General features: G+C 37.6%; 1 protein-coding gene across 3 annotated transcripts; it reads right to left on the reverse strand.

Annotated features, from left to right (window-relative positions):
- Nucleotides 1-537: 537 nt before the first annotated feature.
- On the reverse strand, nucleotides 538-24,524 carry LOC114154565 (transforming acidic coiled-coil-containing protein 1-like). Of its 3 annotated transcripts, XM_028033775.1 has the most exons (14): nucleotides 16,701-16,814; nucleotides 15,952-16,120; nucleotides 14,337-14,425; nucleotides 9,398-9,821; nucleotides 7,495-7,549; nucleotides 7,319-7,391; nucleotides 5,742-5,794; nucleotides 4,137-4,265; nucleotides 3,975-4,051; nucleotides 3,773-3,816; nucleotides 3,435-3,595; nucleotides 2,736-2,842; nucleotides 2,531-2,651; nucleotides 538-2,416 (listed from the first exon to the last, which is right to left on the reverse strand). In XM_028033775.1, exons 2-14 carry the CDS (start codon nucleotides 16,053-16,055, stop codon nucleotides 2,348-2,350), a joined length of 1,506 nt encoding a protein of 501 aa, XP_027889576.1. In that variant the 5' UTR covers nucleotides 16,056-16,120; nucleotides 16,701-16,814; the 3' UTR covers nucleotides 538-2,347. The 3 variants fall into 3 exon arrangements, with proteins under 3 accessions (XP_027889576.1, XP_027889577.1, XP_027889574.1); XM_028033776.1 differs by lacking the exons at nucleotides 15,952-16,120; nucleotides 16,701-16,814 and adding an exon at nucleotides 24,308-24,524; XM_028033773.1 differs by lacking the exon at nucleotides 15,952-16,120 and having other exon boundaries at nucleotides 16,701-17,197.
- Between the last annotated feature and the right edge of the window lie 780 nt (nucleotides 24,525-25,304).

Raw genomic sequence — 25,304 nt, forward strand, 5'->3', positions numbered from 1 at the left:
AAGTGTAAAGTTTATTGATGCAACGTATTTCCACTATAAGCCACGGCAACTCCTGCAACTTTTAGATGCGTCTCTACTGCAACACACCTGAGTAAAGTAATGCAGAACTCTGGAGAACCTGACTGCACTTACAGTAGGAGGGGTTTCAGCTATTGGATTCATCCAAGATAAGCAGGACACCAGCACTCAAGGACCAGGATTGCCCAAACCTGAAGTGGAAGGAAAATAAATGGTTTTCAAATCTTTATGTAAATATCTAACAATATTTGTTTTAAACTTGGATGTTTCTGCGATTCTGTTTTCCTAGTAGGTGAACAGCCAGATCTAGGCAAATTTACACTTCATTACAATTTTTTGGATCATAGATTGAACAAATATCTTAAGAAGTTCAACACAAGGAATATAGTTTTATAACCTTATCCCTTTCCTCATTGTGGTGTTAATTGGTCTTCAGATTAATACCACAAGGTGCTAAGTCCATTTTATATAGAAAGTAATGAATCCTTATATAAAGCATGGTAATAATCAAACTGAAAATATTGCAGAACAAACTATATTGATGTTTATTCAGGAGAATGTACACATTATTCACACTGATTCAACACAGATGTGAGATTGTCATTTATGAACTACAGATACGAATTTATATCCTATTCAAGCAAAGTCTGAAGTTACAAAATAATATGGCAAAAACAAAACAGTCTAGTAACAAGAGGTAACATGACATCAGATTGGCACAAATATATATACCATTTACACATCTGAGTTTGTGATGTTGGTGAATTTTACAGTCATCACAAATTTACAATGAATATTTACTTTAATAGATTTTAAATAACCACATATTGAGCCCTAAAAAAATCCTGCAATGCTTAGTCTTTCTTTAACCAGCTGATTTATAGGAAGATTTTAAACATATCCTGCATTGCAAGGACAGGTCAATATTTTTTCCTGGACAGAAAATCTCATGTAGAAAACCAAGTGAGAACCAAACACACACGCAACATAAGCACTAGTTGTAAAATTTATTTTGTATTGTGATAAGCAGCCATAAATTATGTTATAGTTAATCATTACAGCCCTGTGCTGAACACAGATTGTGCTTGTTGGTGCGATAAAAGAAAACATGTCTGAAAAAATGGCAAAACTGTGAAAAAGTGTAAATAAACGAGTACTCTGACAACAATCATACATGAACAGCAGGCAAAAGCTCTCACTAAGACATCAGGTTACTCCACAGGGTTTTGTAAAAAGCAGACTGTAATGATATTTAAGCAGCAGCATCTGCAATTTGTAAAATATCTCCACTCAAAAATAGCCCAGTTACATAAAAAGTAAGGGTTATGGTTTTGTGGATTTGACTGAACAGCTCCATAAATTGCAGACTGTTTTAGAAGGATGGTAGTGAAAATGTTCTCAATTCATAGAGGTTTATTTATGTGGCCTTGCAAGTGATAAATAGTCTGCATGTGCACAAAATGACATGTCCACAGCATGATGCTGCCAACATCATGCGTCACTCGTAGGCATGAAGTGTTGAGTTAGTTTATCTCTACGCAGCTGTTTGCATGAACAACTACAACTATTTTGTGTCATCTACATGACTTATAGTTATATTCACATATAATTGTAAACAAGACATGATTTCTTCCTGCGTTAGTACTATAAAACGAACAGATTTGTGGAGAGGATGACTAAAAACTGTCTTGTTGACAGATTCTCCCACCTGTGCTGTTGACCTTTGCAGTTCCTCCAGAGTTACTGTGGGAGTTATAACTGTTTATCTGATAAATATTGTATTTTGCCAGTCTGTTAGTTTAGGTAGAGAGGTCCACTTTCACACTCAATCTGGCCAAACCAAAAAATAACTTGAAAGTGGTATAAAAGTATATTTTAATTGTTTAACCATTCATATTAAATCTCTTCTCTAAAGCTTGTCTAAGCAGAAGGTTGAAAGTATTTTCAAAATCAAACCCAGGGATGAATTCAACACGATGTCATTCTGGAGGCAAAGCTGGTAGGAGTTTAGTGGAAATATCATTAGAGCTGTTGTTCCCTGATATCATGGAAAAACACTTGATAGCTCTAGATAACCTTACGAAAGGTGCAAAATGCAAACAAAGCGATCTCATGTGATTAATATGCTGAGAGCCTTGAAGGTTCAGGTCACAAGTAGTGCAAATGCAAATTACAAGAGGTTATTTCAGACATCTGTACATAAGCAGTTTCTTAGGTGCAAGGCAGGCACAGGGTACAGTATGGAAGCTGCTTCTTGGTTGGAGGCATGCACAGTGCATTTCTACAGGACTGGAGGGGCGATCCAGGCTGATTAGCCTCAAGCAAATCCTCAGTCTATTTTTCCCATTTTGGCAATCAGCTCATCACAGATCTTTGTGAGCTCCTCGATTTCTTGATTCTGCAGGAACGCCATAAAGGAAGGTAATTAAACACTATCCAGTAATCGCAGACAGGAAATGGTGCTGAATGATGTGTTTCCTGGTACACAGCCTGGAGATGATGAGTGTTGTACCTTCTGCAGCAGGGCTTGTTCCAGAGACTCGTTCCTCATCTGCCCCTTCCTCAAGCTCGCGGTCAACGCTATTGTTTCTGAGCTCGCCTTGGTGCGCACCTGAGCAATCTCCTCATTGGCCCTACAAGAATGAAGAAAAATAATATATATTTTTATCCAATAAAGTTTTTCTCCCAAACTCTTCTGTTGCTCAGACTCTTCATACTTGTCTAGTTTCTCCTCTGCATGCAGCTTCAGTGTCTGGTATCTCTGCTCCTCCTGCTTGACTCTGGCCAGGTAGTCCTGAGCACACTTCTTCAGCACTTCTTCATTCTGCATGAAGAGATAAAACCTAATGCCATTTACCAATTCATGTGCACACACAGAAGGCAGATGGAAAACTGAGCATCTACACAGCTTTTTCTAATGTTCATTTTAACTTTTGTGTTTTGTCTGTGTTCTGAATTGCAACATATTTCCTTCCAATGTTTCAACAGCAGCAGTAAAAGCTAAAGCTAGACTACTTTGTTTCATTAAAACCCTGCATATTTAGGATTTTGAGCACATATAAAAGCCTATTTTTTTGGGGGGGGGGGCTTAACAATTACATTTTATGACCCTGGGTTGCTTTTAAATTGCTCTAAACTTGACAACTTTGGCCCTCGTGGCAAAAGGTTTGGACACCACAGCCTATTCTTAAAATTACTTTCACTGAGAGTTTTGCTGTGGTTTCATAATGACTGCAGCTATTTGAGTTAGATTTTTCACCTTATGCCTGGTGCTGGTTGTACAAACACCGCTATTAACCACAAGATACACTTCCAACTTTATACATACATTAATCATCAAGTGCTAGAAACGTAAACTATTTTCAGGGTACTTGGGGAAACAAGACGTTTCAACAAGATGTCCTCAAATTTCCCACCTTTTTAAAGCCATCCAGGGTGCTTTTCATGTTTTCATAGCGGCGAAAGATGTCCGACAGCGAACGCTCCACGGAGTTCAGGTCTGCCAGGGCAGCATCCTTCTCCACTGTCACCGCATGCAAAGCCTTCTGGAAGTTCACACTGTTGCGTTGCTCGTCCTCTAAAGAAACACATAAATGGGTTATTTTTTATCTCACAATATCAATATGCAACATAAAACACTTTTCACATTTCAATTCGGACTTTTCCTTTTGCAACAGAGCACTCACAGGATGAGTTTACACAAATTAGAATAAATTCAGTGTTTGAATGTTTTCCTGCAGTGAATTTAACTCACCAATCATCTGAGCTATTGTCTTCTCATATTCTGCAACAATCTTTCTGAAATGAGACACACCAACATACAACGCTAAAGTTTGTCTAAAAGTTTACATAAGATCGTTATGCAATAAAAATGACTAATTTCATTTTTGCGGTACACAGGACCACCCTCATCTGGAACGTTTGATCCCCATGACAACAGCAGGATGTTTTCTAACCTCATCTCATCCACTTCTTGTTTGCACTGCTCATACTTTTTCTTCCAGTCATTAGTTTCAGCCTCCTTAGTGATGATCTGAAAGGAGACCGTTTGTGAGTAAACACCTCCACCAGCAATCTCTGAGTAACCCAGTGAAGCCAAGTCCAACACGAGAGCCTACCTCCTCTCTGATGAGGGTGAGAACCGCTTGTTTCTCGGCCTCACTGATGCAGATGGAATCCAGGACCTGACTTCCCGTTTTCTGCATCTCACTTCCTTCTGATGTCTTCAGCTCACATGTGTCTTCATACTGGCAAGAAGGAAATCAGTCATCAACATCTTTTTTTTCTTTTTGCTCAACCAAATTGTCAAAAGTTTCAGTTGCTAATTTTGGAGATGAAGCAAAAAATGATCTAATGACAAAGTTTGCTAAATTCCTGCATTCATCTATGAGCTGGTTGAAACCTCAAAATCTAATCTTGTTTATGATCAGTGAATACCCAACTCAAACCTAATCACTATCAGGTGCCACTGACAAAAACCCTTCACTGTTGTCACTATTACTGCAGGAAGAAGACTTGGTTAGCTCCTTCCAGAGTCGGTAAGAAATGGAAAAATTAGGCTGGAGGAAGCATGAAAGCAATAAGAAGCTTCTCGAAGGGAAACCATTGTCTACATAGTCATGCTAACGGTTCATTTAGGTGCTTCAACAGATACAGGAAGCTGAATGTTTTACTGCAAATTTGCTACATTTTCTTCCAGCAGTCAAATTGCATCTTTAATGCAGCATGTTCTATTAGCAAATGTTAGCAGGTGAGGATCTGTAAACAGAGATTACCTGTTTAGACTGATGTTTAACTAATTGCTGACAGTAAAGAAAGTTCAAAGCACTAATCATTCAGTCCCATAATGTGGAGGATTTTGCTGCATTTGTAGGAGACATAGGTGTGTAACTTTAGTCTAATTTTGATAAATCAATGTTTTACAACATTAAACATTTGTGTAAAAATATCAAATTTGACATTTATTCAGAACAGAAAAATGTATTTCTTAAGACATTACAAATATTGGTGAAATTAGAGACAAACATTTGATTCATGCTTTTCTACACTAAACCTGTCAAGATTTGGAAAAATGTCCTAAACCAACTAAATTATACTTGTTGTTTTGGCATCATATTGTAATATTTGGATAATCTGATCTTCTCCTGCAGCTTAACATTCAGCATATATCACTCATCTTTGGGTCAATGTTCTCACTCCCTCCTCTTCTCCATCCATGTTTCTCCTTCTGTCCTTTGCTGGATTATGACAGTCATAGGCTAATCTTGAGGGTGATAATCTTAATCCATGTGTCACCTGAGAAGACTAACTAACACAGTGGCAGGCACTAAGTACCTTGTGCTGTCCTACACCTCAATACTGACATATCACATATTACAATGCAATGTCCTTGGCTGTAACCTAATCAATTGTTTCTTTACTTCAAAATAAAATGATCAATTTTGCTATATTTTATTTTAAATTACTACGTTAATGTCTCATATTTCAGCTGCATGTGAAGAATCAGATGCAGATGAAAGCGACACCGGCTGTAACTTGTCATTCCTTTCATTTGAACAGATAAAATGCCCCACCTAGTGGCAGAATTGCAGTTTGAAATTTATGTATAAACATTCATCCAATTTTCAGTGACAGATTGACACTCCATTGATGAGCAAACCAAAAGCTGACACCAAGTTTTAGAAAGAAGAAAATATATCAGGATAGAAGAGACGGAGTCTCACCACAGAGCAGCAGCCTGACTCATCTGGTTTGGATGTCAAATTGTTTTCCTGGTCTGTGAAAGAGAGAAGAAAGCCTTTTGGGTCATACAGGTAGGTCCTATAAATATGCTACAGCACTGTTTAGCAACATGACCAGCAGGTGGCAGCAAATTAAATCCTTAGGCCAAAAAAATGTCATAGTGATATTCAATCTGAAAGAACCCATGAATTATATTTCAATGATTTGAATGTTTTCCTGCTATATGCCCTTAATGACCCCTCAAACTTCATTTTAATAAATAACTAATCCATTCAGTACTGGGTTGGGGCTCCTTGTGCTTAAATTACTACATCAATTCAGCATGGCAACAAGATAATCAGCTTGTGTATCTGCTGAGGTGATGAGGAATCCCAAGTTGGTTTAATTAGCAGTCTTCAGGTCGTATCTGTATAATTGTTTCTTTGTCTCAACAATGAGTTTACATCAGGCTAATTTGATGGCAGACTGCAGAGATAAATGATTAATGATGATGATTAATGGTGATTAAAGCATGTATTGGTACTTTTGGCACTCTATGTTGTAGCCAGTAGTATTATGTTGTAGTATGTTATATCCACTAGCATATAATATCACCATTTCTCTAATGCTTCATTACAAAAGGAAGACATGAAGTGTTAAATTCCTTGAAGTTGATAAAACTTACTACACAACAAATCTTCACACTGTTCCTGAAGAACATTAGATTTTGTTCCTCTCACCTCTTCGGGGGTGACTTAAAAGAAGGAAAACAACCTTTGTACAACATTTTTCCTTTCACTTAACTTTCCAATAATATACTTGGATAAACACCCAGCTTTTTAACCATAATTTTTTGACTTCCAAGAGTGAACAACTGTCAGGTTTCCTTTCTTCCCCAGTCATGTGTACAGGCCACAACACAGATTTCTATTGTGGGGGGAAAAATCCATTTCATTTATCTTTAGTAATATTCTAATTTTGTAAAATACTAAATTTGGGTGTTAGTTTTAAGCCACTACGGCCAAAATTAATAGAAACAATCACTTGGAATATATGTCTATGTAATAAACTCGTATAAAATAGGAGTTGTAAAGTTTTTACTGAAATAAATAAACTTCCAGAAGACTCTCTGATGTACATGTAAATGATTCATTTTCCTGAACATCAGTTTCAGGAAAAATTGTCATTCAAGGACAATTTCTCCTGAGAATGAACTATGTAAGTGACTGAACCAATGTCACATAAAACTCATAACATTCAGTAGAAACTGAACTGCATGTCAGAAAATATCCGTCATGTTCTGAACATAAGTTACAAACAGCTCTGTGCATAAGGACAGCTCTGTCCCAATTACTCACCACATTGTAATTCTGAACATTTCCCATGTACAATTAATAATTAAACAGGCCTGTGTTTGCAACAGAAGAGGAAAGGACATTTAATGTGACTGCCTGACCATAACTGTTGTTTACCCACGGGTCTGGTAGTGCATACTGATCTAAAATAATAAATATCTAATCTTTGGTGTCCTTCATTTGAGTTAATATTGCTCTAAAATATATGCCATCATTTTACTCACAGTTTTGCTCCTTTTCTGATTTGGTCCCAGCCAGTTTCTCTTCATCTGTAGCATGGCCCTCATGATGGTCATCCTTAAACAACATTAAACTTTATTACCATGCTGGCTTTCTCTGTATACACCTGTTTTTTCACTCATTGTGTAGTAGGCATATTACCACTATTATCAGAGCTTACCTGTCCATTTAAATCCTTCTGCATCTGCTGGTTTTGCTTTAGTTTGCAGGAGTTCCTGAGGACAAATGACAAAAAGCAACATCAGCTTCAGCATGGCACATTTCAGCTTTGAGTGGATTTAAATGAGGACAGATGGAAAAATAGGAAGAGACAGGAAAAAAAAGCAGGAAGCTTTACTACTAGACCACATAGCTTTTCTTTGTGTGTGCTGAGCTGGCATGCTCTTCCAAAAAGTGCTGAGTTATGCAGTAGAAAGAGCAGAATAATGAAATGTTGGTGGATTAGAGGGTTTCCTCTAACTCATGATATTTTTCCTCTTTGCAAAAGTACTCATGTCTTTTTCTCTGAGATTCTGAGTTTATGTCAGCTGCAGAGCCAGAGTCACACAACACAGTTATGCAGTACTTACAACAAAACACAGAGGAAATGGACTTGCTCAGCAGTCCTGATGCCACACAAAGAGAAAGGGAAGCAGAATGACATGTTGAGCAAAGAAAAGGAAGGAAAAGACACAAGATGAGACAGGGGTTAGGACAAAGACAAGGTGAGGGCAGAGGTCCTAATGGTTAGGAAAACAAAACTGGAATCAGAATCAGAGTGTTACTGGGAAACGTCAGACATAATGTATTGAAAAAAAATATTAATGTTGCAAATATAATACATATAAATATAATTTACAAGAACATTTCCTGACTAATAAAAGTTTATTGCAAATTCCTTCCAATGTTTGTCAATGCCTCACTAGGTTTTAACACTAGATATTCAAAAGTTTGAGACGATAAAAATTAAAGATGCGCCAAGAAATCAGCTGAAGAGTCCAGCAAAATTTTAACTGGATTGGATCTAATTATTGACCAGCCACTGCTAAACTAAGTACATAATATTTTTCAAGCAGTAAATGCATCATATAAATGTCCCAGCAGGTGGCATACCTGCTGTTCGTTCCAGATGCCACAACAGGGAGATGGAGCTCAGCACATTACAAAAATAAAAATGTATTACAGCTTAAAACAATGATCATTTTATTCTGTTGTAAATCATGACATAAAAGGAAGCAATGTAAATGTTTTGAAAATCTGACATAATAACCATGAAGCATCCATTGAGATTTAATGTTCAATGATTTTGCGAAACAAAATATTTTATGATAGTGTCATGATGTAAGCAAAGAGTTATAATATGCTCATTAAAGTAGAGGATGAGATGTTTGATTTTATTTACAGATATCTCCATTTCATAACCTGGAGAGTTTTATTGTATTTTGTAGCAGAGATACTTTTATATTATATACCTTCATATTTCTATACTTCATTATATTTATATTTTTATAACTCTATATAACACTTTTAGCTTTTGACATTTGGATACACCATTGTTTTATTAGACTGGTTCACATCAAGTAGAAATTGCATGTCTCTATATTGCAATGTTTAATTAGATGCATGACATAGTTAATTACAAATACTTGTGTAAGATCTTCCACAAGAGGGCAGAGTTTGACTTCTTAATAGTTGAGCAAAAATGAAGTAAAAGTAGAAGCAAAACATTCAGGTATGTATATAAAATGGAATGTGTAAACAGAGTTTCACAGGTGTGTGCGAATGATATAAAATAAACTTCCTGAACATAAAGTGGCCCATTTTAGTGCAGTGAGTCAGGCTGTATGCAGGGGAGAAACAGCTGACATGCCTTAAACCTGCATTATACACGCAACACGCCAACACAGTTCGTACAAACAAAGACACTTTGATCATTTCAGGGTAGATGTGAACAACCGCTTGCAATCACTGCAGCTCTTTACAGCCATTCATAGAAACTAGCTGCGTATCTCACTTAAACTCTGGGTTGTATGTGTGTAGCTGTAACCACTAGGGGCCACAGGCCTTTATTTGGGTTTACTTACTTAATAATTGAGTTGCTGGTCTCACAGGCCAGTTTAGTGTTTGAGCTCGCAGGGTCTGATCTCACGTTGCCATTCAGCAAATCGGGGTCCAGGCACTCATCACGACTGATTGTGTCTGGACTAGAGTCTGAAGTCGCCGGAGCCTCGTCGTCCACCTCTGAAGGATCCGGTTTGTTAAGTGGTGAGAGAACAGGAAGGGATGGTGGTCGGAGAGCTGCAGTCTGGGGAAGGTGGCCGGATGGAGATAGATCTTCTCCAGAGCCATCTTTGGAGCCCAGGGTCAAATTGAGGTTTTGATTCAAACCAAAACTGCCTTTGTTAGGTGTGGAGCAGGTCAAGTTGTTGAGGGAGTCAACCTGCTGGGATGGAGCTGAGCGGACATCATGGCATCTGTCCTGAATGTGGTTTGAACCATCAGTAGGAACTACGGGGGAAAAAGGGAACAAACTAGTTGGGAAAGAAAAGACTTATGCAAAAACGAATCTGGGTGAATCTGTCATAAACCGTATTTATTAGTTATACTTAGCTGTGAAAGAGTGAGCTTGGGGCATACTCAGTATTAATAAACTATATGTATTTCTATCTTAACTTTTATTAAGTAAATAATACATTTGAGGTTAGAGTTCTAAATAATTTTAGACCCTGGTTGAGATTTTGAGAGATGTTTTTCTCTCTTCTTGCCATTAGTAAGTGAAAACAGGAAACTTCTATTAAGAATTTAAGAAAGAAATTATCTAGCCAATCTCTTGGTTGCAAAATTTCAGGCAACTTTAAAGGAATCCTAAAATGTTCACACAAAACCTTTATTTATAACATTTATTAGTGTCATTAAAGTTTAGATTAAAAAGACATAAGAAGCAGCAGGATTACTAAAACATGCATAAATCAATATGAACACAGCAAAAATGAAATGACTACAACAAAAACTTACCACATTTCAATGACTCCTTTCTAGCACTTCATCTGACAAAATACTGTTTATCTCTGCAAAACTGTTGCACATCTTCCAAGTGCTTAAACGGTGAATAAATATTTGCTGGAAATTTACAAACTAAATATTTTCCAGCATCAATGATCTACACCGCTGACGCAGTTCACCAGGCTGCCATTCATTTTTGGATGTGTCAAAAACATTCTGTTGCATAAATACTGTAACTTAGATATTCCATTTACACTGAAATTTACATAAAATTTATAATAACTTAGTGACGTTGATGGTTTCAATTGAGGTTTTTGAATGTCAGCAGTCTGATGCCACTGCTTTGATTTTTAAAAACGTTTTCATTACTAGACTTTATTTGTCAAAAGAGATCAGAAAAATTAGGTGTTTGTTTTAAGCATTGTTCTAAGTAAAATGGGTTGAAAAATATATATAAAATCATATCAGTTATTATGGTGGCAACATTCACTGGGATTTAGATAGTCCATATAATCTCAAAACAAGTTCCAAACAACATTTGATATATCCTTTTGTTTACATCATTATCACTTTAACCCCACCTACACACACTTTTGTTCCTTTTCTAGTTCCCACCAAATCCTAATTGAAATATCTCACTGTGGCAGCTAAATGATTTACAACCAGTTAGGCGTGTAACCAATTGGCACCATTCAACCCAATTACAATAATATTAAATCCTTATATTGTTAGAATGCATCTCTTTCATGTAATGTTACCATTTAGGTTTTAAGCCTTCAAAGGGTTTACGTAAAATCTACTGACTTCCTCCCAGAACAATCCACTTCCTGTCTCGTCACACATCCCGTTAAGCGTCCCAGCGGACTGGGCTGTGTTGTTGAAACACAGGAACCCCTGTGGCTGAAAATAATCATCTCCACACAATGTAAACGTCAAACAATTATAAACCAACAACACCACCCTATTCCTTCTCTACACCACATGTGGACATGTTTTCTTAAGCTGCACCATAAACTTTATTACTTTTTTTTTGGTATTTCATGTGATAGACTAAATTATGCATGACTCTGAAGAAGAAGAAAAACAATTCAGTATTACTTTTCTTTTTTCAGTGTAACTCTAGCTTTTTGTGAAGGTCTTAGTGGTTTAAGATCAATGAAGTTAAGACCAAGAAACACAATAGACAGGCCAGAGAGTTTATAAAGTAATTATTAGCTTTGAACATCTCAGAGAAAATTTCAACCAATCATCTGAAAGTGGAAAGACTATAGGGCACACGTTGGAACAAGTATTTTGCTGGGCAAAATGAGCATAGTTTAGCAAAGGATTCAAGAGGTCCATGGTAACTCTGGAGGAGCTGCAGTGCTTCATAGCTGAGATGGAAAAATCAATAGGACTGTTAGTGGTCTTGCACTGCATAAAAAAGGCAAAATACAAAAAGGGGCGAGAAAAAATCCACTGAAGAAATAGATAATAAAAAAATCCTGCTCAAAGTTTGCTACAAACCAAGTAGAGAAGACAACAGTCAGATGGGAGAAGGTGGTTTAAAAACTTTAAACCAAAACGCTGTACATGCAACTGCAGTTACCAATGAATCATGGTGGTGGCAGCATCATGCTGTGGAGAAGCTGAACTCAACACCACTTTAAAATCACAACCATTAAAGGGGAGCTCAGTTATTATGCCTCCCACATTTATTAGAAGTTTTTTCTTTCATCTTTTCTTTCCACTCCAAAATTATTCACTACTTTAAACTGATCCATGACATACATACCCAGAAAAACACCTGAAAGTACAACAGGTGTAAAAAGTAGATTATGTCAATGTTCTTTTTAAATCAAAGATTGAAGTCAGCTTATACAAACTTCAGCTCTAAATGTCCGTAGTTCCTCACACTGAATACACCCTTTATAGACGAGGAACAGATGTAGAAAAACCACACCCAGAGTTCAACCCATCACGTGTCCCAGCAACACAAACAACATCAGGCTTTATTACCGTTTCACAACTCTGTGAAAAAGAGGAAAAGACAGCAGAGGGGGAAGTAAGAGTGTCAGAGAAACAAGTAGATACAAAGCGAGCTCAGGTTTCTGCTCTGCCACTGTTCAGAGAGACGTATCGTCATGTTCAAGTGGTTGTTCCCATGGTTCACTGAAATGTAGAGCCCATTTCTCCAGAGTCAATCTTTTATGTATGAAAGGAGCTCAGCATGCGAGCTGTGTAGCGTGAAATGATACATTTACTGTCTCAGATTGGCATAATTTTACCATGAGCAGCAATTCAAACATCGGAAACTGATCTAACCCGGAAAGAAGAGCCTGATGTCAAACCCCGTTGCTCCCAGTGTCTGCTGATATCCCTGCACAATATTATATTCATATCTGTGGTTGAACTGAAGTCTGGATTATCTGTTACCACAGCAACGGGTGCTACTTGTGCCTGTGTGGGTGAAAGCTCGGCAGTAAAAGCAGAAGAGGAGGAGAGGGGAGTGGAAACTAGGGAGCCTGTTTGGAAAAGCAGGACTCAGCTGCAAGCTATTTTTTTTTTAATAAAGGCTTAACCAACAGAGAGCTCATTTCCAACTTTTAACAGCGTTCATAAACACTACTCTGGACCTGTAAAACTTTGCTTAATAAAGTATGTAGTGCATTGCTTCTAAAATGGTAGTAAATAGCACCAAGTTTCAAGTGAAATTATTGCTGATGCACAAGTAAATTCACACGAAAGACGACAAAGGAAGAAACGTTCTTTAAAAGGTTAAAAAAAATTTGTGGACTGTCACAAATACTGTATGATCTTTATTTAAGATCACACTCCATATCAGCCTTTCTGGATATAAAATAGAGCTGCACAATTAAAGAAATTATAGGATAAGAAGCTTTTTTTTTAATATTGCAATGACAATGTCACTTGTTCTAAATTTAAACTTTCCTGTCACTTTAAGTATGTTGTGTTCAATCACTTTTGTTGGGTCTGACTATCTTCTGCAGGGAGACTCAATCCAGCAATCTGAATCTAATGATAGTATCTGAAACATTTATAGCACTTCAGTCTTTGGTAACATTCTTCTCAATGTTACCAAATGCGTATTTTGCCAACCTTCGGTCACAACTTTTTTATATTTCGCGGTAATGAATGTGATAGACCAACAGAAATCAGTGCATACCTAAATTTAAAGAAAGAAAATTACATATTTATTTGCAAATAAAAATATCAAGCATATGGTATGCAATTGTATTCATCCAGCTTTGTCTGATAAAATGAAGTGGAATGAATTTTAGTTGAAATCTCTTTTCTAAACAAACCCTGAAAAGTATGATGTAGTATTTTGAAGTATGACATTAATTTATCTCAACTTCCATCTGACCAACCAGCACAAACATCAAAGGTTTTAATGATCCTATTTCTGAGCCTTAATGGCATCAAAAATGTTTTGATAGGAGCCAGCAGCGATGTATTAAGTGTGTACTCCAGGAAAACATTACTGCAATAATAAATCCCTCTTCCAAGCATTCAAGCATGCTCCTCAGTGATACTTCTGCAGTAATAAATCTGCACAGATTAACCCAAATCAGGGTTTTCAGCAAAGCATAAACAAAAAGGCTGCAGACTGAAGCTGAAAGTAGGTTGACAGCTGGCTCACATACAGAAATATGTAGGTCTGTGATACCATGTTATCTGCTGTGCTAAAGTCTTATTACTGTTGTAAACAGTGGGCACTATACCGATACTTTGCCCACTATAAATGAAATGCACAAGTATAATAAGACAATACCTAAATATGTTATGAAAAACCTTTTCTTTTGCTGTTCCTTCTGTGAAGCCTGACTGTATGTCAGATTTTGTTCATGGCAGATATGGTAAGCAAGTATTGCATTTAAACATACAGTCAAAGAAGACATATAAGATAAAACCGTCAGGATTTCAAGATCACTAGTTAAACATTACCAATATCTGATAATATTTAAGTCAAGTGACCTACATCGGAGCACTAACTTGCCATCTGCTCTGAAGTCTCACCTGTATTATTTGAGTTGTCCAGTTGGCTCAGTAGATTCACAACTGGAGACTCAGCTTCTGGAGTCTCGAAGGCGCCTTCAGAGTCTGAACTGCAGGTGAAAATAAAAAACTGTTATTTTTTATTTTATTTTGATGAAACATTACATGAAATAACAGAGAAGCATAAACAGAAGCTAGAAAAGAAAACTCTAAACTGAAACTTGACCAAACCAACAAGGGAAGATTTGTTATGCACTTTTTTTTTTGCTTAATTACACACATTGTTAACTACCTTGCAAAGGTATTAACATCATAATTTAAGAAATAAAATAAAAGTCTTTATGTGGAATAAATTTGTATTCAGTCAGTTATTGTACAACAATAATTGGCATCAAAAGACTTACAGCTGAAAGTTTTTTGGTGTATAACCTTAAAAACTTTGGACATCTAGAGTTAGAGGTTTTTGCAGCTGAAACTAAACTGGATTGAGAGCCTCTTTGAACATTCATTTTCAAGTCTTGTCTCAAATTTTTTATTGAATTGAAGCCGCCGGTGTGCTTTGATTGAAACCATTTCATTGCTGTCCTGGCTCCATGTTTAAGTTTGTGGTCCTGCTGGAAGAAAAACCTCAGCTTTGTTTTTTTTTTTGGTGAAGAAATGCTTTCCCATAGCACAACATTACACCATCTCTATTGTTCATTTTGAAGATGGTGTGTTCAGATGTGGAGTGTTTGATTGTTTGCCACACACAGCACTTAGGATGTAGGTCAAAAAGTTCAGTTTTAGTCACATTTAAAGAGAACACCTTCATGTTTCCTGTTTGCTCTTCATGATTTATAGGAAACCTACTAGACTTTTTCTATTGCTTTTTCAGCCACTCTTCTGTAAAGAGAAAATTGGTAGAATCTGCAACCAAGTTATCCTATCAACAGATTCTTTCACCTGAGCTGTACATCTCTGCAGCTCCTCCAAAAACACCACAGGTTCCTGGGCTGCTTCTCTAATTTCATGTCTGCCATTTTAGTTGGGTAGCCATATTTTGGTAGGTTTGCTGTTGTGCTATTCTTTTTCTTTTCAGAAGATAAATTGACCAGTGCTCCGTGAGGATATTGTTTATTAAATTAACCCTGCTTTAAAATTTCTCAACAGCCCTGATCTACCTGCTGTGTTCCTTGGTCTTCAAGATGCTGCCTTGTTCTCCAATTGCTTGTTGTGGATAAATTAAATATAAGTGAACCCTGTTTAGTGATTAGTAAATGTAATAACATTTGAAAACCCATGTCATTTTCCTTCCAGTTCACAGTTATGCGTGATGACTATCTGTTAGTCCACTGCCTGAAATACCAGTAAAACACATTGAAGTTTTTGATTACAATTCTATACATATATAGAAGTTCATGGGATATGAATACCTTTGAAGGGCACTATATATGTTTCCAGATAATCATAACAGAGTCATCAGCTTTCCAGGATCTATTTTCTTGAAGAGACTTGAACACAGTGGCTTTCACAAGTCAAAACAAACAAGCTCCTTTTATTTTAAAGGAAGTCAGAGGAAGGAGAGAAGAGGAAGCAGGGCCAAACTGGGCCACCTGCATCCTTTGCTCCTCAGTAACTGTGTCCCACAAACACTCACAGTTTTTGGCCTCCAGTCTGGGCTGCCTGGACACCCAGCTCTGATTTATTCCCAAACAACAGAGACACGAAGAGAACGGGGAGAGGCATCAACACAGGGTGCATGTGTAGGGATGTGTGTGCTTGTGTGTATTCCTAGCCACTTGAAAGCACATCAAAACGTCCGCACTCTAATGAAAAACAGCACAGAGAAGAGTTCACAGTGCCAGCACCCAGGAGCACACCATCTCTGGAAACCAGTTCCCACAGACACACACTTAACACCAATTTAATACAAATATAAACCCTCCACTCCCACACACACAGCCTGAGATTCCTGTCCCGCTGACAGCCTTAGTGGTTCAAGCTCTGAATGGTTACTAAGAAACTAGAAAAGGAGGGGAATCAAAAAGTATCTGAAGCTTTGAAAAGTGTTGCTTTTTAATCCCCTACTTTTTAGCAACCATTGCCAAACAACCACACACAAAACAGGCTTAATTACATCCTCTGTGTTTGAAAGAACAGGGTGGTGCATAAAAATCATCTCCTCCTAATACAACAAAGCTATTTTAACTTAATATGTGCTTTGAGATGATAACAAACAGAGAATCTAAGAATAAATGCCAGGATGGGACCGTTGGTCTGATGATCTACAACCTGTCTGTATGACTCAGGAGAATCTGCTGCCATCACAGCATCCACAGTCACAATCCACATCCATCTGTTCAAGCACACACAAACACACACACACACACACACAAAATCTCTTACTTGTCTTCTTTGTCATCCCTTCCTGTATGTTGTCCATTGTCTCCTGCACCTCCAGTCACTGCCGACCATGTCCACTTGGCCCACTGGACTGGAGACAACCAGGACATCTGTGCAGCACTTCCAACCCCACGTCTGAGATAAGAATTGTAAACTTGTCTTTTCTCTGGATGAGTCAACTCTGTAATTTTCTAAAGTTTAAATCACACTTTTACTATTGACTACAAGAAGCTCTTGATCTACCAACGTATTTTCTGTGTCTACCTCACTTCCTCTTTTTACTCAGTTTCTCTGTCTACCCATCCTGCTCTTCTGTCCTGTTGACGCTCGTGCGAGAGAAACGTGTCTGTCTGTGCTGCAGCTGCTTCTGTTTGCGGCTCTGCTCTCTGCACAGCACTGACTCACGTTCTGCAAATTGCAGCCGGAGCATCAGCAGTCACTCCCCCCGCCCTTTCTGCTCCCCTCCTTCTTCCTCCCAGCAGCCTCTTCGTCTGGGTGAGCGACCAGCTGATTAATACGCATCGGCTCGCTCTGCTGCTCCTACAGGTCTGCTGACTGGCTCTCTCCCTCTGTGATGCTATCTGGGATTTTTGAAAGTTGGAGACAGGAAGAGAGGAAAAGGAGAAGTACATTTCTGTTTTACAAAATAGGATTAGTCAGTTTTGTCCTGGTTAGAGAGAATATCAAATATGTTTGAGCTTTGGGGAAAAAAATCATGGTGGTAAGGAAATGCCACATTTATATATCCACCTTGTTAAGGTTATATAAATTAGGATGTTTTTTTTTTCTTTTTTTCAAACAACCAGATAAACAAGCGTTGTCAAAAGCTGGGTCACTGGTTCAACTCAAGGTTTTCAACTATTCAATAATAAGCTGTAGTAATAATAGGTTTAGTCATCCTTTGGCTACATCAGCTATTTAAACTGAACAATAAAATGTTAATCACTTGAACTAAACTAAAAATCTGCTGTGAATGTGAGATTTTCTCACATGGTCAATATGACTGATGGTTTTTTTTTTTTTTTTTTTGGAAGGTGAGCAAACATTACCAAGTCAAGGTGAGGGATGATGCTGATAGCGTTATACTAAATGAGACAGCAAGCAAAAATTTAATCAAAAGGTGCTTTAAGTTCAAGGCTGTTCCTACTAGCGCTACAAGGTTATTGCACCTTTTTTATTTTTAATTGAAAACAGGTTTATTAGTTAGTCAGTCCAGCTGTATGGGATCTGTATCGCATTATAGGTAGAAAAAAAGTTTGAAACGATTCATAAAAAAACCTGGCATCCTAACAGGAGTGTGTAGATTTTTACAAGTTGCTGCATGTAAAGCCGTTTCTGTCAACTGCTGCTGTCTGCTCCTGCGCAGAGGTATTAGTTTTATTATCCTCCATTTCCTTTCCATTCATAAAATGTTTCCTACAGCAGTGATTTCTCTACCTGAAGACTTAACCTTTTGTTGTTTTCCACAGAGAAAGACAGTTTTAGTTTGAAAAAAATGATTAAGCCTGAGGTGTCCTTGACACTAGCTGGCAATATTTCCAAATGTGAAATAAGCTGTGCAATGTTTTTTTTTTTAAATAAGATTTTATTATTAACATCATTTTATAGTTAAATAAAAAAGCATGATATTTTTACTATATTGGCCACCCTACATTCATGCATGTTTCAACAGGTTCCAAACCTCTCACCCGTATTTTTATTTCCTTGTGCCTTTCATATCTTCACCCTTTTGTTGCTAAAGTTTCTTCCACACTTTGTGTCAACCCTGAATGCTTCTCACACACTGTTCTCTCTGAGATCCGATAGGGTAATCAAGATGCAATCCGAGACGTTAATAGCTTGTTTACCCAGCAACAGATACGGCTGACAGATCAGCTAGACGCAGGCAATTAAACCGCCTGCCTCTTTTCTCAGGATGAACATGAAAAAGTGAAAACAAATATTGCCGAGACAGAAACTGTTCCCACTGAACTCACATGAGCTGGCAAAGCCCCAAGGTGCAATTAAAGTAACTGAGGCTCTATTGTTCACTGAAACTATCCAGGCCAGACAACAGACGGATCAATAAAATAAACCCAGATACAGATTCAATGATGCAGCAGCAAATCCCCTTGGAAGAATAGGGTTTTAATTAAATGCTCTCATCACTGAACACACACACGTCTTTCTCTGTGTTTATTCATCAGAAGCTTATGTAACTCTACACAACTCTTCCCTCAGACTCACACAGAGGATCTACGCTAGATGAGATGCATTTTCTGAAAGAGAAAACATGGACCGTGACTAATCCAAAAAGCAGGCAGAGGATTTAGCCACTGTGAAAAGATGGAAAGATCAGGAGAAGGAGGCACTTTCCTTTTTATTTTATGTTTTCTGTTGCATAATTCCCACACATGAAGACATGTTACCACACTCTGCTCCACACAAACAAGAGTAGAGAGAGGAAAGAGGATGATCTAAGAAACCCGCACATAATGTTTCACACTGGTGAGCGCAGAGAAAGAGGCTCTGTTCAGTCTCTTACAGAATGAAAAAAAAACTGTACAGAAAATAATCACGGCACAGAAACAATGGAGGCATTTTTATGAAAAATAAAATAACGAAAAGAAAAAGAAGTGTCTAGAGGTTCGTTAAGATTAGAATCTCAAACATTTGTTTTGCATTCCTTGCATTGTCTTCTTTTTCCCTTTAGTTTCCTTCTGACAGTCAAAACACATAAGAAGATAAACCGGTGACAGCCTGGAGGCACACAGACATCCATTTAACCTGTTACACAATAAGGCACTGGCTTCTGGCCAGGTACATCAACAACATGTGATTTCTTAACATTCAAAAATGAAATAAAAATACTCAATAGGAGTAATCCTATTGAGACAGAGTTAGAATACAGAGAAACAGAGCAGAGAAATAACTGTGGAAATGAATCTGCTCTTATGTAATCGTTTGCAACCACAGATACAGCGTCAATAGTGCAACCCACACATGCCTTCAGACAGACGGACATAGATAAACTACAGCTGCTACCTTGGTCCACATACAGGTTAAAATACAGCAGATAAACAAAATGTGTTCCTTAAATAGACTTCGCCCCATGAAACTGATGTGTTTGTGGTCTGTTAATCCAGTAGGAATGTAGATGTCTATTCCTCAATTAGATTCTGACTGATGGCAGCATGTGTTGTTCATGAGCCAAGAATAAAACCAGACATGGCAAACATGTCTGCAGTCCACAACAGAGGAAATTAGATACCGGATGTAATAATTACTAAACTCTGCATACTGAAAGAGGATTAACAGAGGTATGTCAGTTAGTGTCTGGTGTAGCTAAAGGTAACTTTAAAAGATATAGATTTTATTTAATAAAAGACTACATGGACGTTTTTTTTAAAATCACCTTTATACAATAATGCCAGTCCCTCTGTTGGACAAAATCTCAGCATACAGGTAAGAAACCTATCAATTACTAAATCAGGTATTTAAAGTCGTTAATCTTTACCTCTGGATTGGTATGAAAATGTTTGCGTCATGTATTCGTGTAGAGATAATTTATGCACACAGAACACCTCCACCCATGGAAAGCCTCCAGTTGCACTATTTCATATCCAGAGATGCACAGCAATAACTAAAACATCAGCATCATGTCTTTAAACATCTGTTACTGTCAACTGATCTGTGTCTGCCATGCTGCCCCAGATATTTGGACATGCCAAACCTAGAGACGCTACACACATACCACATGTATGTGCAAGTGCTATAAAATGTCTATGTAAATGCAACTCTAATGTTGCTGTAATGTGCCAATAGTGCCAATCAATCTCATGATATGCTGTGCAGATGTTCTGTACACACTTCTACAGATTCACTCACATCAGCATGTTAAATGCTTGAAGTGGCATTAATTGAATAATTCAACTAATATTTATTTAACTACATTGGGGCCCCATACCCTCTTTCACAAAACACTACCATCATAGACCTGATGTCTCCTCGGAGGTGTCTAAGGCCATTCATTAATCTCAAATTTCGATGGGGACCATTATCAGCTCTTGGCATGATGCCGGCAGTACATGACGATAAGACGCATAGATCAGACATATACATATAAAATCTGTTACAGAGGTCTCCCCATACTAAGCTTTTCAAAATAATAATGGCAAATAAATTCAATGTCACAGTCTTGTCGGCTAAGCAAATACTTAAACTTATCTCTCACTGCTTCTCCACATGCAAGATAATAAACAGGACAACTTCACTTTAAATCCAAATTGAAACCATAATCTCTGAAACCTATCTTCAGTTGTATAGTCCTTCCTTTAATATAATTTCTGTCATTTATTATATGCCCTATACATTTTACTTTTCAGCAACTTTTTACCAATATTGTGAGCTTTTAATGGAGCTTGCATATTTTTAATTGTGTTAAAATTATGCTTGAACAGGAAATGTAGAGTTGCATTGAACTAAATTTAATATACACTTGTGAAAAAAATAGGACACCCTACAACTGTCTTTTTTGGGACATGTGGAAATTTAATAATAATATCAAGTAATATAAAGAAAATAGTTTTAAGATTTTTATACAAACTATGATAAAATATAACCTTTTTGTTGAAGAAATATCTTTTTGTTTTCATGTTAAGCATTATTTATGAAATAATGTTGCTATGCAAGTAAACCTGCTAAGCCAAGACTAGCGTCAGATTGATGACAATTTGGCGCCACCTGCTGGGAAATACTGGATGTGCATTTTGCATACAAGCAACTACAGAAACAGCAGTGGCCTTTACACCCAGCCGCCTATTTAGTAATACAGAGCGATGAGAGGAAATGGACAAGCTGCATGTGTGAAAAACATGAGCTTAAATGTAAATGACAAACCTTATCATTTATGATAAGGTTTGTCATTTATGACTCATGACTCACTCCTCATTGGAGTGAGTCATGAGTGTGCTGATCTATGAAAACACCCATAAAGGGACTCCAGGGAGAAACTGGAGCAGCTGATGTTCCTCTGTCTAAATTCAGAATGGTGATATCCAGAGTAAAGCAGAAATAAAATAAGCAGAGAAGCTGGCATTCCCTGATCTCATCTTCTGTGGAGGACGCTCAACTTATCTGCAATTAGTGTAGAAAACCAGCGTGGAAACTAAGTGAAGTCATGGTGCTCACAATGCTATAGCAGCTGAATCACTCAACTGACTGTGGCACACACAAAAAAAAAAAACAAAGAAAGAATGAGACAAGAGGAGGGCTTATCCTCAGAGAGGCATGGACAGACACCAGCCGAGCTATTGTTCTTAGTTATGAATGGAGCTGAAGATCACACAGTTCCCACACAACAGAATATGTACGTTACACACCGTTTGGGTGAGTTTACAGGACCGACATGTGTATCAATGTAAAGAAGCAAAATATACTCAAAAGAGATATTTGTTTCAAATTCCACAGTTTCCTAGATTAAGATTGCTGTATTTTCTTAAGCTGTTTGACCTGTTTTAAATTAAAGTTCCTATAATTGGGCTAAAATGCTATTCTATAATCAGTATATAATTAGTACAGATGGAAAACTTTCCCAAAACTTAAAAATCTATCTAGTAAAACTGACAAAACATACTGTAAAAAACACTGAATGAGCTTTTTTTTTTAAAGATGTTCCATTAAATAGAGAGACGGTCAAATTTTTATTCATCCACTCAAGACTAATGAGAACCCCTACTGGTATTTCTTTATGAATTTCACTATCATGAATGAAAGCTTTTCAGAGGCAATATGTCTTGAATCATGATTCTTCAAAAAATTTAATGTTTTCTCTCATCTTTGCCCTGATATATTTTGCTCAGATTGCTCATCAAGAATGTCTCTCAGTAAAAATTATTTCATTTGTCATTGCCTGATCTACATGAAATCTGCCAAATGGTAGGAAAATCTCACACCTTGATGGTACCATCTACAAATGTCTCGGTGTTTGGGCTGATGTACAGTGATGAAAGTTATCCTCCATCTTCATAATTTCAATATTATTTGAACAGATATTCTTAATCCTCTGCAGAAAATCTTAATCAAGGCTCAACGTTCAACCCCATTTTGTGGATAATTTCCTTCTTCTAGATATACCAATTCACTAAGTCAGTCATCTTTTTACATAATTAAGTTTTTGCATCATCAACTTTTACAAATATAGCTACATAGAAAAACATTGACATAACCAAACCTTGTTTTCACTGCTGTATTTATTACCACTAAGAATAGCTTCAAATGCAGGTCAGACTGCTTCCAGCTGGGTGATTGTGCCAATGCTCTGGGCTTCTAGAGAGCAGAACAACCACGACTGCTCCAGTTAAGATGTGAAAAACAGAAGGGGGATGATGAAGCTGACTAAAATTAGTGCAAAAGATGAGAGCTGCAGACCTTTTGCGCTGGTCGTGGAGTTTTCCCCCTAGGGAAGATGCCAGCTCCCTCGTGACCTAACACCAACACAGATGGATGCAGAAGATATTTATTTTAAAAGGTGTGCTTCAGTGTTGCTTTATCTGGTTCTCTTTCTGTTCTCTTTCTAAAGTGGTCATCTGTCTTCTCTTTCTTTGTCCACACTGTAGCTTTAAAAGCCACCTCAAAAACATCCTAGCAAGGCTTTTCACATCTTATCCCAACTCCTGTCCTTCACGACTGGAACTATTGAGAAATTAAAGGAACAAGTGTCTAAATATAGAACAGCTCAGACTTTCATGTGCGCCGAGAGAAAGAAATCCACTTCAAGAGGCTCCTGGGAGCAGTAATGAAAAACATCACTGAGAGGATAAAGTAAAAGCATTGAGAAGATTAACGGGGTGAAGAAAGAGGAAGAATGGTTTATGTTTGTGCTCTGTCAGATGCCTCAGGATGGAAACATCCTTTATTCACTTTTCTGGTCTGTCACAAAGACTTACACATGAATTAAACAAGACTCAGTAGACGTATAAACTCCATGGATGAATTCATGAACACAATCCTGTTAAATTTGGGTCGTGGATGCATAATTAACAGCAGAGCCGCACAATATCAGAAACATATGCAACTACAAAATTGTAACTCAACAGTAGAATGACGATTTCAATTTGCAAAACCTTGTCTTACCCTTTGCTCCCTTTATAAAATGTTTTCACCACTCTGATTGAGCTTTAGCATCTCGGCCATTAAAACCACATATCATCAGGGCTGTTAAGAGTCCATGTCATAATAGCAACGTGTAAGAATTTGAGATAGTATATCATATTAAACATTGCATTCAAACAAGTATGATAACATACTGACAGCACGATGACAACTGGGATTAAATATATTGTTGCAGCTATTAATCAATCCTTTCAATAAGAAAGATTACAGCAACAAAACCTTCCTTCCACTCCCCAGTCTTGCCCTCTGACTTCCCTCAGATTTGAATAGCTAAACAGTATTAAAATCAGCCAATCAGCTGACATTGTAAACAGAAAGGCATGATGGGCTAATTTGCCTTCAGTGAATGAATCCAGACCCTTCCCTTCTGGCTCTTTTGCTTTCTGTCACCTTCGCCTCCAACACAAAGCTTGCACACAGTCTTACAAACAAACATTTAAAAAAAAATCTGTTCTTACAAGCTGTCCTTCTTCCTAAGAGAGCTGAGCGATGCTCTCCTGTGCTGGCTGAGGGAGCCCCCCATGGCAACAGCAGGACGTGCGTTTGTTTCAGGTTTATCCCAGATGCTCCAAAAACACTCTTCTGACAGGGTTCACTGCTGCATCAGCTCCTGAATGCCTCCAGCAGCATCACAGCTCCACAATACATCTGACCCAGCAGCCTGTCCTCTCCTCATCTCTCTACATGCTCTACAAAATCAGGAGGAGTATTACATGTGAACAGCTCTGGTGACAGTCCCGCCTCCTTGCTCCACTACACATCTTCCTCTCTTTCACACACATTAACCAGATTACAGTCCCTCATCAGGCAGAACGATGTCCTCAGACTGAGAACAAAATAGAGGTTCTGTGAGTTATAAGTAGGATAAACTGCAACAAATGTCTACCCCCACTTTAATGCCTTCATTTAGAGACAAACTGTGTGCTTCATGGGAGGGTTTCATGTTTTGAAGTGAAAGAGTCTTGTCTATTGTTAAATCCAGGGGAATGGAGGAGGGTAAACACAGCTCCACTTGTTGAAATGCTCCCACTACCTGCTGGGTCCCAAACACACCAACATTTTTTTTTTTTGGCTTTTTTTCTGACCGTTTCTTTTTCTATATTTAGGTAAAAAATGTTTTTTTAAGAAAAGGTTTCCCTGTACAGACAGAAGAAAATCATCACCATAACAGCTCATAGCTTACATTATGATCTTTGACATTTTGATTAGCAAGGCCTTTCTTTCATCTGATACTTTAATTAATTGGACATTTATGCTTTTGTTTTGCTTTTATTTTGCTAAATCAGTTATAGATAATCAGCTACAAATAATCACAGTTATTTGTGAATGTGGCGACAGACTGGGCTTTCCATGGAGTGCTTCTAAATCTCCCTGTAGGTTGCCGGTTTGCTAAGTCTCAAAGCTGCTGCATTTAGATAACATTTCACATGACTTTCTCATCTGCGACAGACTGGC

Source organism: Xiphophorus couchianus, chromosome 12 (assembly GCF_001444195.1).
Source record: "Xiphophorus couchianus chromosome 12, X_couchianus-1.0, whole genome shotgun sequence".
Lineage (NCBI taxonomy): Eukaryota > Metazoa > Chordata > Actinopteri > Cyprinodontiformes > Poeciliidae > Xiphophorus > Xiphophorus couchianus.

Bases quoted from the DNA above. Each gene is read 5' to 3' on its own strand.
- LOC114154565 (XM_028033773.1), bottom strand. From the start codon at position 16,807: ATGTCCTGGTTGTCTCCAGTCCAGTGGGCCAAGTGGACATGGTCGGCA. The intron at 3,596-3,772 runs GTGAGTTAAATT...GTGTTTCTTTAG, and splicing joins GACAATAGCTCAGATGATTG to AGGACGAGCAACGCAACAGT. The intron at 2,843-3,434 runs GTGGGAAATTTG...CTCTTCATGCAG, and splicing joins CCCTGGATGGCTTTAAAAAG to AATGAAGAAGTGCTGAAGAA.